Here is a 12801-nt window from a genome sequence, read left to right as displayed (position 1 = left end):
CAGAAACTGAGGAAGGAAGCAGATCAATCGGTCATGAACAAGTTAGCACATTAAGTTATAACATTGGATAGTGTGTAGTTTTCATGAACGTTTTGTTTGTATATGGTTCTATAATGCGCTAAATAAAGATTTTTTTTTATTGTTTCTACAGTCTTTTAAGCTCCTTTGTTCAGGGTGTGGTTATAAAAACAATTAATAGAAAAAAACTCAAAAATTATGTGTCAGGTGTTAAAGTATTATAAAAAATCTGCTGAGTTTTATGAATAACTTAAAATTGCTCTGTTCTTTGATAAACAAGAAAATAGCCTTGGATGACTTTTGTTCAAAAACAATGCTTTAGAAATTATCCTTTTCACTTAACTATAGTTAGTTTAGACTAAATATTTTAAATGGTAAACAGTTTTTTTTTATGACTTATTATCTAAGATAGGAGTTGGCAACATACGGCCCGCGGTCAAAATCCGGTCTGCCAACAAAATCTCTAGTCTAAGACCAATTTTTAAGCTTTCGATTGTGCAAATCAATAAAATTTACAAAATCAGAAAACCAAATATTTTTAAACAAGCTCTTAATTTGATTTTCAGTACACAGTAGTTTTACTGAATGACTATTAGATTTTTTTCCTTTAAATTTTTTTTTATTTAACAAATTTTGAAAACTCACAGCTCGCAAAAAAAAAACTCTGGTAATTATGTCCCGCCAACTTAACTCCTAGTCTAATATGTAAGAATGTAACAACCGTTATATAAAACTTTGCTTTTTTTGCTGTTAAGTTTAGCGCAATGAATTTTCAAAACTTGTAATAAGTAAAGGTTTTTTTTAACTATTGAAATATATTTATAAATTTGTCATTATCTACTTCAATATTTTCATTTGTTTAAAAATATCTTTAGAACGTTAGAAAAAATTTAAAGTGATCTTTAATGGCTTTAACGTTCTTCAGATATGTGAACATGAGTAAAGTGAGTATTAAAGAATTTGAGGAAATATTTTCAAAATACATCAACATAGAAATAGAATTTCACGCAAAAGCTTTGGAAGAACTGACAAAAGCCTATCAATGTTTGCAATGCCCTATGAAAGTAATTTGTTGAATTTTATTCGGATAGCAATTAATAGTCTTTAAATAACACCCTTTTTTTCTATTATTAAAGTATAAACTTGTAATAGATTTTTCAAAACTTAAAGTTTTACTTTTACATAACAGATCAATTAATATTAGTTATGCTGAACTTAATTTGGAGCTTTAAATTTTTTGTCTGTAACTTCATAATCTTCACAAAAACTTGATATTGAAATTCAGTTGTCAAAATTTATAACTTTTAAATAAACAAATTTAATATATTTATAAACTTACAACTCCCTTTGTTTAAACAAAGTTTGATCACTCTTATGTTATATAAATATGATTTTTGGGCGATCATGTATAGGTATTATTAAAAGTTTTGTATTATATTTGACTTATTCATTAGTAAAATTAAAAAAGTTTAGATAAAAACTACCGATAAGACTAAACTGAATACTCAAATACACTTGAAAAGTCGAAATAACTTTTTTTTTATCTAAGATGATATAAGACAAAATAAATTGTTTTGGAAAACTTATAACAGTTACTACTCAAATAATATCAACACATACAGTTGTCCACCCCTTATCAGAAAAATATTTTTAGCTATTATCATCATGCTGATATTTTTATTTTTTCCGAAAATACTTTTGGTAGTTAATTGTTACTGGTAAATGCAAAGGCATCACTTTAAAAAAAAAAAAGTTTAAAGCTGTATAAATCATCTGAAACCTAAAATCTTTCACAGTCATTGGACGACATGGAGACAAAGAACAGGCTGAAGCGGTTGATAAGCGAGCGAAAAGTTCGCACCACCAAGCAGTGTATTCACCTAGCGGAAGAAAAATGCGACGATTCTTCGTACAGGCAGTTCAAGACGAAAATGGAGGATTTTCTCGAAGAATCAATGAGTAAGCCGATTAGAAGGGAGGTTGTGAAGTCTTACGAGTCATCGAATTACTCAACAGATAAAGAAGATAGGGAATAATTTTAACCTCTTTCTAGATGCTTTTTTAAATTTTTGAAGCCAAAACTTCTTTTAGTTGTTTTATATTTTTTTATAACTTTTTAAGCGATTTTAACTTACACGGTGGACTTATACTTCCATAGTGTATAAAACAATTTAATTACTTTTTTTTGTTAATTCTACAAACTATTCTTATTATGCGTTAAGTATTTAAAAATATAAACTCTAGTATGTATGTTATTTATCTACATGTATGACATTAGAGTGAACAACTTTTGATGAACTGCAGTTTTTTTTAATTTATAGAACAAGTACAATTAGTTTTAGAGAAAAATAAACTTAATAAATACTAATTAGCATTTAATTTTGAATTATATGCTTTTATTTTTTTAATGGTTTTATTATTTAATCTGCATTTACTTACAATTAAGGCTAGATCAACTACTTTTTTAATAACATTTTAACCAGATTTTTGTTAACACTATCATACTTTAGCACAAAATAAAAAAGCTATTTTTATAAACCAGTGTGTCTATTTTATAAAAAATAGTTTAAGTTTTTTATGTTTTTGTTAATTGCTTTTATCTCTATGTTCAATGCTTGTAACTCACTGTGTTGGCAAATATTCTAACACTTATAAAGATTCTAGATCATAAATCTTGTAAATATATAAACTTTGTAAACTTAAACTAATTTATAATTATTTATTATTATAACTATTATCAACTCAAGCTGTTTTAATAGATTTACCATCATTTGTAACTTCAAAGTTTTTAACATTACTGTACTTTTTAACAGATTTAATTTCAAAAATTTTTCTTTTCTGACCTGGTTCGTTTCTTAAGTCTAAACTTATTTCTAACTTAATTTTAAACTGTTATTAATGTTTAACTAATAGAAAAAACGTATATAGAAATAATTCAGAAACGTATCAAGTTAGATATAAATCGAGTATGAAAGTATTAAGTTAAAACGTACCATGTTAAAACGATCAAGATAGATATGAAAAACTTGAAATGATCGTGAGTTAAAAGAAAAGTAGACATAATCGGCTATTTTTATAGATAAAAAGCTAAAATCAAACATTTTACCTATGTTTTCTTCAATTTTAAACTTGACTTTTAAGTTAAAAAAGAAATATTGGTAATCAAAGCTACTGATTATATAACTAAACATACACATGCCTTTGACACCCATTTCGACAAACTTTTAAAAAAGTACTTGATATTTTTCCAATCCAAAAACATTATGTGAAAGATTATGAGATTTGCAAAAACATAAGTCCATATGCTGTTTTTGACCAAAAAAAGCTTATACCCCTAATGCCCTAAACTATAGTTATTACTATTGGTAACAAACTTTGGATTCCTAATCATATTGTATATAATTTTTAATAAAATTAATAAAAACGACTTAGTTTTACTGAAAAAGGTTAAAATATGTTCAGTAGTAAATACATTACAGAATGAGTAAGACCAGTTTTTTAGCACATGAACTATCCTTAGTAAATTTTGATATTTTTAACGAAAACTACAACTCCTAAACGTTTTTGTTCGCACTTCTTTATACAAAAGCAATTTTGATTTACTTAGACACATAGAAATGTTTTGAAATGAAGTTTTTAATACTAGTAACTAAAAGTTAGTATCTTGCATATAATGTATAAGTAAAGCATTATTTTACATTTTAAATTTAAAAAATCCTTAAATCATTTCATGTATTCATATTCTAAGAGAAAAAATGTATTAAATATTTTTTCAATAAACATTTTTTAAGCATTTCTTTAAAGTTAACTGTGTGCATTTTATATACTAATTGCTTTTTTATAATTGCAGAGCTTTTTAGCTCATCTCTTGTTTGCCATTTAGAAGGCGTATGATAAAAACTAGCAACGGATATGAAAAGTTTTTATATAAAAAACAGTAAAGTACTCTGCTTAAAGTATTGATTATTGTTTCATTTAATTAAGTATCTGACAAATAATTTAAAAAAAAAGAGGATGACAAACCTTCTAACGTGTTCTACCATGGGTCTCTTGCAAGATCTGCACGGATAATTGGTTCTGAAGCAGAATCTGTCAAGGAATCCCCCTAAAGTGAGATCATTTGAAGAGTAGAAGTCGATGTCTACTACGTAGGGCATCACACAATGATAGGGGTAGATTGGTGATTTTTTACTGTGACTGTTCAAATTATACATAAAATTATGTTAATGAAATATAAGTCTGTAAACTTGATACTATTATTAAAAAGTAAACATACTTTTAAAAATTTGGCAATTGTTAGTGATGATTTAAATTAATTTAAGCTTAATAAAAAAAATTAATAAAAAATTTAAAAGTATTACATGCTGTATGGAACTTCAAAATAATACTACCAAAATAAGTAAGATTCAGTAAAGTAAGTAGACAATTCAGTTAAGATTTTGTATAACAATTAGAAAAGAAACATAACGCTAAAAAAAAACTTAATTAAATTTCAAAGTAACTAGTGTAAATAAATTACCTAGAAGACAGTATAAAAAAGGTTTATTACTTTAAGCAACAAAAACCAAACCAACTAAATGCTAATGAAAAACGTAATCATAAAGAGGTTTATATACAAAAAAAAAGGTAACAAAAATCTCATTTCAAAAATTTACAAAAATAAATTTAGTTACAAATTTTCTTATAAACCTGCTAAATAGCAAATGCACATGTTGATGGTTTGTAGAATCCATGCAATCTAACAACCAATCACACTCCTTTATATTTCCCGCCACAAATTGCACTGGTTTCAGTTTCGATTTGCTAGATGGCGATAGAGGTGGGGTTTCTGTGGACATTTTAACTTCACTTGCTGGCTTGCGTCTTTTCGTACCAAACGCTCTGTACAAGTTGCTTAACTTTAGTCATACATAATAAGTATTTATACACTTAGTATAAAAAAGATGCACATTTAGTTCAAATATATTCAATTACTTTTTTTAAATTTATCATTGTAAGTTTTTTTCATTTGTATAAAAACTAATCAAACAGAATCTATAAACCGAATTTGTGAATTATTAATCGTAAAGTTTGCTTAGTAAGTGAAATATAACATTTAAGTATTTAACAAAGTTTATTTATTTAATTTTCGGTAAAAAGATTCAATTGGTTATAGAATTTTATACGAAAGAAAAAAATAAACTGTACAGTAAAGATTCTAAAAAACTCCGCTGTGCTTAAAAAAAAAGACTTACTTTTAATTTGTTTCTATCATAGTTGAATTTTAAAAGCCCTTGTTATTATAAAGTTAAGCAAAGTAGAATTAAAAAGTATTTTTAGACTAGACATATAGCACAGAATGTTCAAAAAAATTAGGTAAGTAAAGAAGTAACTATAAAGTTGCAAAAATAAACAATAATATTAATAAGAACAAAATAACTTATACTTATTTTCTTATGTATAAACATTTACTTAAACTAGAGTACTATACAAAATTAGTAATTTCATTTGGAAAATATAAAAAAATGCACATTTAATTTATTTATTATTTTCTTACTTGAAAAACAGCTAATAAGGTATTTCACAAAACTAACAAATTAATTATTAAAAACAAAAAAAAAAACTATAACAACCTGAAATCAGCGAGGGCATCCTTGACAGAAGAGTGGTTGACATTCCTGACAATCTTGTCCCTGACAATGTCCATTTTCCTGCCACGTTTCCACCCCAGGTCGTCGTTCGCACACGTGTTCGACACGCCCTCCGGTTGCGTGAAAGGGGAATTTTCTTTCTGATGCTCGTCGATGCTTGTCATGTGCATTTTGCCGTTGTCGTGGTAACTTACTTCACGGAACACCCTTTTCATCAGGTTGCACTCCCACACGCTCAACCCCTCTGTTTTCCTACTGTAACCTGCAATGGAATTTTATTCCATGTTTGAACTATTTGCCTTTGAATAGCTTTAATTTGAATAGTTTTAAGAAGCAATTCAACTAACAGGTTTTATATTATTTTATCACCTTTTTGTTTTACATCTAAATCATTAAAGTAAATTATAATTTTAATTGTAATTAGTACAAGATATTTTAAAAGATACAAATCTCAAACCTAATTTTTTGTGTTAATTCTAACTAAAATTTGAAAAAAGTATAGCACAGGGTTTTCCAAAGTGTGCAATAATTTGGCTATCATGAAATGTAATTAGTAAGGCGACGAAAAGTAGATGGGAAATTTTCTAGTAGGTTGTATATAATAAATTAGGCATTTATTTTTCTAATTTCTGCGAAGGGGGCATTCATGAAAATGAGTTTGGGAAACCCTGGTATAGTTGGATATATATGTACGTACATTGTACAATATATGTTTGTTTTAATTTTTTTCATAGTAATAATAATTATTACACAAACACTATTTTTTTGTAATTATTAGTTTCGAATGTATTTAACAAGTCTAAAACTTTTTTTTATTCACTTATGTTTTAAAAAAATAATTTTTATACAAAACCATTTGTCTGATCAAAGTAATTTAGTAAAAAATAAGAGTTTGAGATTGACTTCATTAAGAACTGTTTTCAGGTTAAGTTGTTCATTGTTTGATAAATATTATGTAGTTCTAATATTGTCATTCACTTTAATTAGTTTTAACTGTCACAACTACACATTTCAAAAAAAAAGAGTTAATAAGAATACAAACTAAATACATAGTTAGTAAAAAAAAATTGACCTTTTAAAAATAATATTATTTTCATTAACATTAAATAATAATAACTAACATTTTTTATCAGTATTGTAAACAAATTCATTTGTATTAACTTCTGACGATAAAATAGGCTTTTTTATTTTATTTGATGAAGGGAGTACTATTCTTTTTCTTTGATGCTTACTCACCAATTTACTTTCAATTTGGAGAACCTTAATAAAAATAAAATTTATTCAAGTAAAATAGGTGTATATTAGACTACGTATATAAGCTTACCAGAGTATTTTATTAAGAAAGAGGGATTCAATCTTTTGTAGTCTATTTTTAGACATTTAAACTCATGAGCTAAATATTTGAGCTTGATTTTGACAGTAGATAGAAATTAAAAAAAAAAACTTTAAAAATATTAAGAAATATATAAAACTGTATATAGATCAAAAACAAAAAAAAAGTTAAATCTGATTAAAATATTAATGATAATAAATTGAAACAATTTATTGCATTTTTATAAAACTGGTAGTTAAGTTAACAAACACTAATTAAATTTATTCAATGCTAATTATATTTTTAACAATCAGTTCTAAAATACAACAAACTAAGTTAGATTGAATGGTTGGACTTTTTCTTTTAATAGGAGTTTTGTTTGGACTATTTGTAGAAAGAATTCTTTCTTCAGTGTGATCAACAGATATCGGTAGAAAAACAGGCTTGACTAATTGTACCTTGTCTGTTTTTGCTGAATCACTATCAAAATATTGTATGTGTTAAATACATTTTTTTAATAAAAACCTAAATTTTAGTGAGTAAAAGCAAGTAAAAGAAAGTTAATCTTTATATAACTTTTTCACGTAGAAATTAATATAAAAAGTATTAAAGAAATAAACCCTTTAACAAAACTCTTTAAATTTATGAGTAAAAACTTGAGTTCCACATTAACGGTGGATTGAAAATAATAATTTTATACAAACGTTAAAAAATCAAAGTTTATTTGTTTTAAACAACTTTTTTATCAATTTTTTTTGTCTTTTGATACAAATTTCAGTGTAATTACCGACATTAATTAAAAAAATTTCAAGTTTTCATCCTAAACTACAAAGTTACTAGAATAATAGTAAATATAACAAGCTAATAACAAAAAAACAACAAACAAAAACCTTGTTGGATAGCTACTGTCACTTATACTTCCATTAAACTGAAAAAAAACATGGTTTGAGTATAAAAACAAAACTCTTGTTGAAATAAAACTAATTTACCTGTTGTTCGTCAACACTGATAGAGAAATTAGCAGACCAGTAAAACGGTTTTCTGAAATATTCGTTCATGCCCGATTTCCCAGCTGTTTCAGACAAGACAAAAGGCAATTGAGGTTTTACGAGAAACGATGTGCTGTTTTTTTAATTAAAGCATAACTCAAAACTTCTGTACACTAATAAATGTTTTTGATTGCATGCTAGTATCAAAGAAACATAAGCATTTTCAAAGTACAGTATTTAAAAACAAGTTGTTTTATTAAAATATTACAAGAAAAAAAAAAGCACAGTCAACTTTTTACTTGTTTTATATTTAACTTTAGTCTTTTGATAAGTGTCACCATTTATTGATAATTTATTAAATATTAAATTTGTCATACAGAGTAGTTAAAATTTATATTAAAAAATACAAATTACCTAAAACAAAGTTTGTTGAAAGCAGAATTAAACAAATCCAACTGATAATTTGTTGATTTTGAATTGTCTTTCATTGTTGAATCAAAATCTGAAGATATGTCATCATTCTCAGAAGATTCTGTGAAAAAACAAACATTTATTGAAAACAAATTAAGTGATTAATCACTTTTAATAGAACTATCACCTTATGAACATTCCTTATAAGTCTTAAAATAAAATCTTAACAGAGAAGTTATGAAATAAATCAAAAACTAGAATTTTAAACACTTATAAACTGTTGCTAAAACAATTAATTTAAAAAGTGTTCAAAAAATTCGATTTCTTTTGAGTAATATGCTTAATCATTACCTAGATAAAAACTTTGGTCAATAAAGACGTCCAAAAGAAAAAACTTATACATTTTTGTAGATAATCCACGAATTTAGCTAACTTCATATAAACTAAGAGTTTAACTTAAATTCAAGAACAGTTTAAGCAGTTGTTAGTAGTTCATACTTTTTAGAAACATAGATAAAATTTTTTAAACAATATTTAAGTTATTATTAGTTGTAAAATTAGGTAAACTAAAACAAATAAAACTTTAAATAACAACTTTTATTAATTTAGTAACAACCTTTTCTTAAGTTTTCTTTTGTATTTTCCAAGTTTAAGGTCGACATATCTTGTTGATCCAGTAAATAACTGAGCTAAAAGAATAATTAAAGGTTAAACTGAGAAAATAATTTTAATTAAAAAATTAATCTTTTTTAGTTACTTTGATCTTAACGAAAAGAAAACTTCATAAGAATAATCCGTGTCTTTTTAATGTTTCAAACTATTTTTAACACTAACTAAACTATGCTTTGTAAAACTTGTCTATTTAGTCAAAAATGTATAATAAGTATTAACAAAAAACTAAAAAGACTTTGTTAGTGATATTACAACTAATAAATAAAATTCATAATATTCAAAAGAAGTTTTATGATTTGTAAAAATCATAGCTTAACAAAAAATGAACACATGAATATTTAAATTCCGACACTTCTAACTCTCAAAAAAGTGTTTAAACAACCATAACTCAATAAGGAATGGATCTTTGAAAAAAATAAAAATACGTACGTAGGTCTTATTAAAAAATCTCTTTGTAAAAGAAAAAAAAAAGTTATTAAATTAAATTTAAATCTTTTTGAAATACTATATTTCAAAACTTGTTTTATTCAAACCTCAAAAAAAATTATTGTTTTACAAAATCAATGTGTTTGTAGGTTTTAATCAGACCTACACACGCACTTTTTACTTCTTTTCGAATACTTATTACTAGTTTAGTAAGAAAATTATAAGTTAGATATAACATCCTAAAAGAAAAGTAGAAAATATTGTATTAAAAGAAAACTTATCAAAAAAATTACTACCACCCAACTTCATCATAGACCTCATATTGGAAAAAAATCTTCAAACCTCAAGTCTCTGGTGATACGCCATTTTAACCGCGAACATGAAAACCCTCTTAACCCTCGCAAGCCTCTGCAGCGCCTGGTTGTCACGCTTCGCTGCCTTCTCGTAACTCGCTGTGACGTCACTGTGAATCTTGTCTCTCAGCAACACGGTGCACCCGTTGCTAGGGTCGCAACCCTCGACATGGATGAGCGATTTGTACTTGTCCGTAAAGTTACCAGCATTTCTGATAAGATGAAATTTACGTTTTGGCTTTTGCTACACTTTAAACATAAATTACTTTAAGTATTAAAAAGGTAATTGCAAAAACTATAATATTTAGAATCCATAAATATTCATAACATATTGCTTTTTAATGCTGTAACGTGTTCAGAAAAAAAAACTTTTAGGTACTACTTGTAATATTGAAGAATTCCGTCGTTTTGCGACCAGCTTCTAGTGCCGTGCTTGTGCTGAATAACTTGAAAGCTGCTGCAAGTGCCCAGCCTCGCTGTTTGCAGCTGATCGATCGACCTCACTATGTCCGCGTTCGTACATCTCGACAACCTCTCCATTACCGACTGTTGTTACAAAGAGATTTCGATCAAAATAGTGATTTAAAGCAGTTTACACGTATTGTAAAATCTTAAATAAAGATTTTTGAAAGTAAATATTAAAAAAAAAACTTTAAGTAAACTCACTAACAATGCTAGACAATATAAACTTTTTCAAATACTCTTTGAGGAATAATATTTTATACCTTATCGTTTTTTTAGCTTTTGATAAATAAATTTCTCAACCAAAGACTGTACATATCTAACAACTATTTAACTGGGATTTCAAGCTGAAACAACTTTTTCATGTTCTTAGGTAACTTTGTTGAGTGAACTAAATGCAGTTTGAAAGCAAATATTAAAAATAATTCAACTGTGTAGTAATTACATAACTATTTACAATAAGATAAAAAATCATAATTCTTGTTTTTGTACGTACTTGTGACTACAAAAAAACAGAGAAAAGGATAAAACCAAAACAACTTATGTTTGAATAAATTACAAGAAAAACAGGTTATAAATTTTATAAACTTTAGGAAATTTAAATATTTAACTAAAAGAAGTAAAACTTAAACATTTAAAATCTTTTAACAAATTTAATTTATGATTATAATATCTAATGCATTAGAAAGCACCAGTTATGTCACAAACGCTTTTACTTTCTTAAATAAAACATTTTACAATTATTCAGTTTATATTATCAGTTAGTTTACACCTTCAAATTCTAAAATTATTCAATAAGAAGTTTAAGAACATGTTTTTTTGGTACATTTTTAGTATAAAATTAGATGTAAAATAAAAAATACTGTTTTGATTAGTATAACAACATTAAAGGATACTGTAATGCTACTTTATATGTTTTTTATAGATAATTTTTTATTCTATTTAATAGATTTTTCGTATCTAATCAAAATTTCATTATTTTACATGTATAAACTCTTTAAAATTTTAATTTTTTTACGAAATTTCTAAAAAAAAACAGTTTTTCAGGTTTTTTTACATAAACTGTCGAATTCCAGGTTTTTCCAGGATTCAATGTTTTTTGGCAACTCTGATTAGCTTACACTTTTACAGTGTTTAAAAGTTTTTTCGTGATTTCAATAATTTAAAAATTTCATTAACAATATTAAACTTTTTATAGCCTTGAATTACAATCTCATCGAAACAAAAAAAATAAAAGTATCGCTTCAATATTTTTTGATAAAATTTGAGTTACTTACTTTAAAAAGTTTATAGTACACATTAGTATAGTTTACTTCTATTTTTACCAGATAGTTAGCTAATGGCTAAAAAAACTATGTAATTTAGCTGTTACTTCAACTGAACTGTTTAAATAATGAAATATCATCTCAGTGTTGTTACAAAACGTTAGTCAAACATTTTAAAAAAAGTTAATAAATACATTTAGAGATCACAAAAAGCGATATATTGCTTTGTTATATTTAAGAACGTTGGTTTGAGGTGTTTAAATTAGTAATCTACCGGATCCAGGATCTGGATCTTGCCGGATATTGTCTCTTTACACCTGAATCCGGCCGGATTTAAGTTTGAAAATAATTTGCAGATTCAGCCGGATCTTAATATGAAATAAATTTCTGGATCCGGATCCAACCGGATGTTAGTTTGAAAAAACATCCGGATTCGGCTTGATCTTAATTCAAAAAAATCCGGATATAGTAAAACAAAAGCTAAAATACCCAATTAAAACAACTAATTTAAATAATTATTGAACAAAACTTCAGTATTGTATCTGTCAATAAATTGTCGAATCTTACTTGAACATTAAAAACAGTTTGAAGTTTGTGACAGTCAAAATTAAAATATGAAAGTAAACTAAAAATCTTTAAGATTTACAGAATACTTTATAGACGTAAAAGTACTGTATAAAATGTTTTTACATTCATGAATTTTTTATGCAGGAAAACAAGTATATTAAACGTTTTTAATGAGTTTATTGACATGAGACATGAATTACTATGCCTTGACCTCTTTAAATTTGTAAATTGGCTGAGTATCTTTAATAGCAAAGAAAATAGTTTTGCAGAGATTTGTAGAGATTATAAACTTTCAAACTTAGGGTTATTTGTTCAAGTTAAGTAAAAGTAGCAAAATTTTATACTGGCTAAGCAGCTAATGACTCTAAATTAGAGAGTATTAACTCTAATGGTGTTTCGGTTAAGATTTTTATGAAATTGACAAGTTTTTGTAAATTTTATCGACTATGTAGTTTTATCATTCTTTTTGCAAGTATTGGTTTTCAGTTCAAGCAGGAATACATTTTCAAATATTTGTTTAATTGTTATTTAAAAAAATTATTGTTATTAAAAAATAACATAATCACAAGCCGGATTTTACCTGCAGGCCGCATGTTGTTCCACCCTTGTTATAAATATACCATAGCTAAATGAACTGAAAATTAACAAACCAGAAAATGTTTATATAACTTTAATTAATTATTAACTCTAGAACAT

General features: G+C 26.0%; 1 protein-coding gene across 3 annotated transcripts in view; it reads right to left on the bottom strand.

Annotated features, from left to right (window-relative positions):
* The window catches only part of LOC145837844 (1-phosphatidylinositol 3-phosphate 5-kinase-like), a 52893-nt gene that overhangs the window by 16130 nt on the left and 23962 nt on the right, over positions 1 to 12801 (bottom strand). For all 3 annotated transcript variants that reach the window (XM_082945302.1, XM_082945303.1, XM_082945304.1), the window contains 11 exons: positions 10194 to 10357; positions 9801 to 10023; positions 8977 to 9049; positions 8364 to 8481; positions 7950 to 8082; positions 7851 to 7888; positions 7293 to 7440; positions 6770 to 6908; positions 5631 to 5910; positions 4708 to 4899; positions 4042 to 4215 (listed from right to left, as the gene is read on the bottom strand). In XM_082945302.1, the coding sequence (XP_082801428.1) occupies positions 4042 to 4215; positions 4708 to 4899; positions 5631 to 5910; positions 6770 to 6908; positions 7293 to 7440; positions 7851 to 7888; positions 7950 to 8082; positions 8364 to 8481; positions 8977 to 9049; positions 9801 to 10023; positions 10194 to 10357 (1682 nt within the window). The remainder of the gene's footprint in view (positions 1 to 4041; positions 4216 to 4707; positions 4900 to 5630; positions 5911 to 6769; positions 6909 to 7292; positions 7441 to 7850; positions 7889 to 7949; positions 8083 to 8363; positions 8482 to 8976; positions 9050 to 9800; positions 10024 to 10193; positions 10358 to 12801) is intronic.

Source organism: Thalia democratica, chromosome 6 (assembly GCF_965202585.1).
Source record: "Thalia democratica chromosome 6, ktThaDemo2.hap1.1, whole genome shotgun sequence".
Lineage (NCBI taxonomy): Eukaryota > Metazoa > Chordata > Thaliacea > Salpida > Salpidae > Thalia > Thalia democratica.
This window is presented reverse-complemented; position numbering and strand designations above follow the sequence as displayed.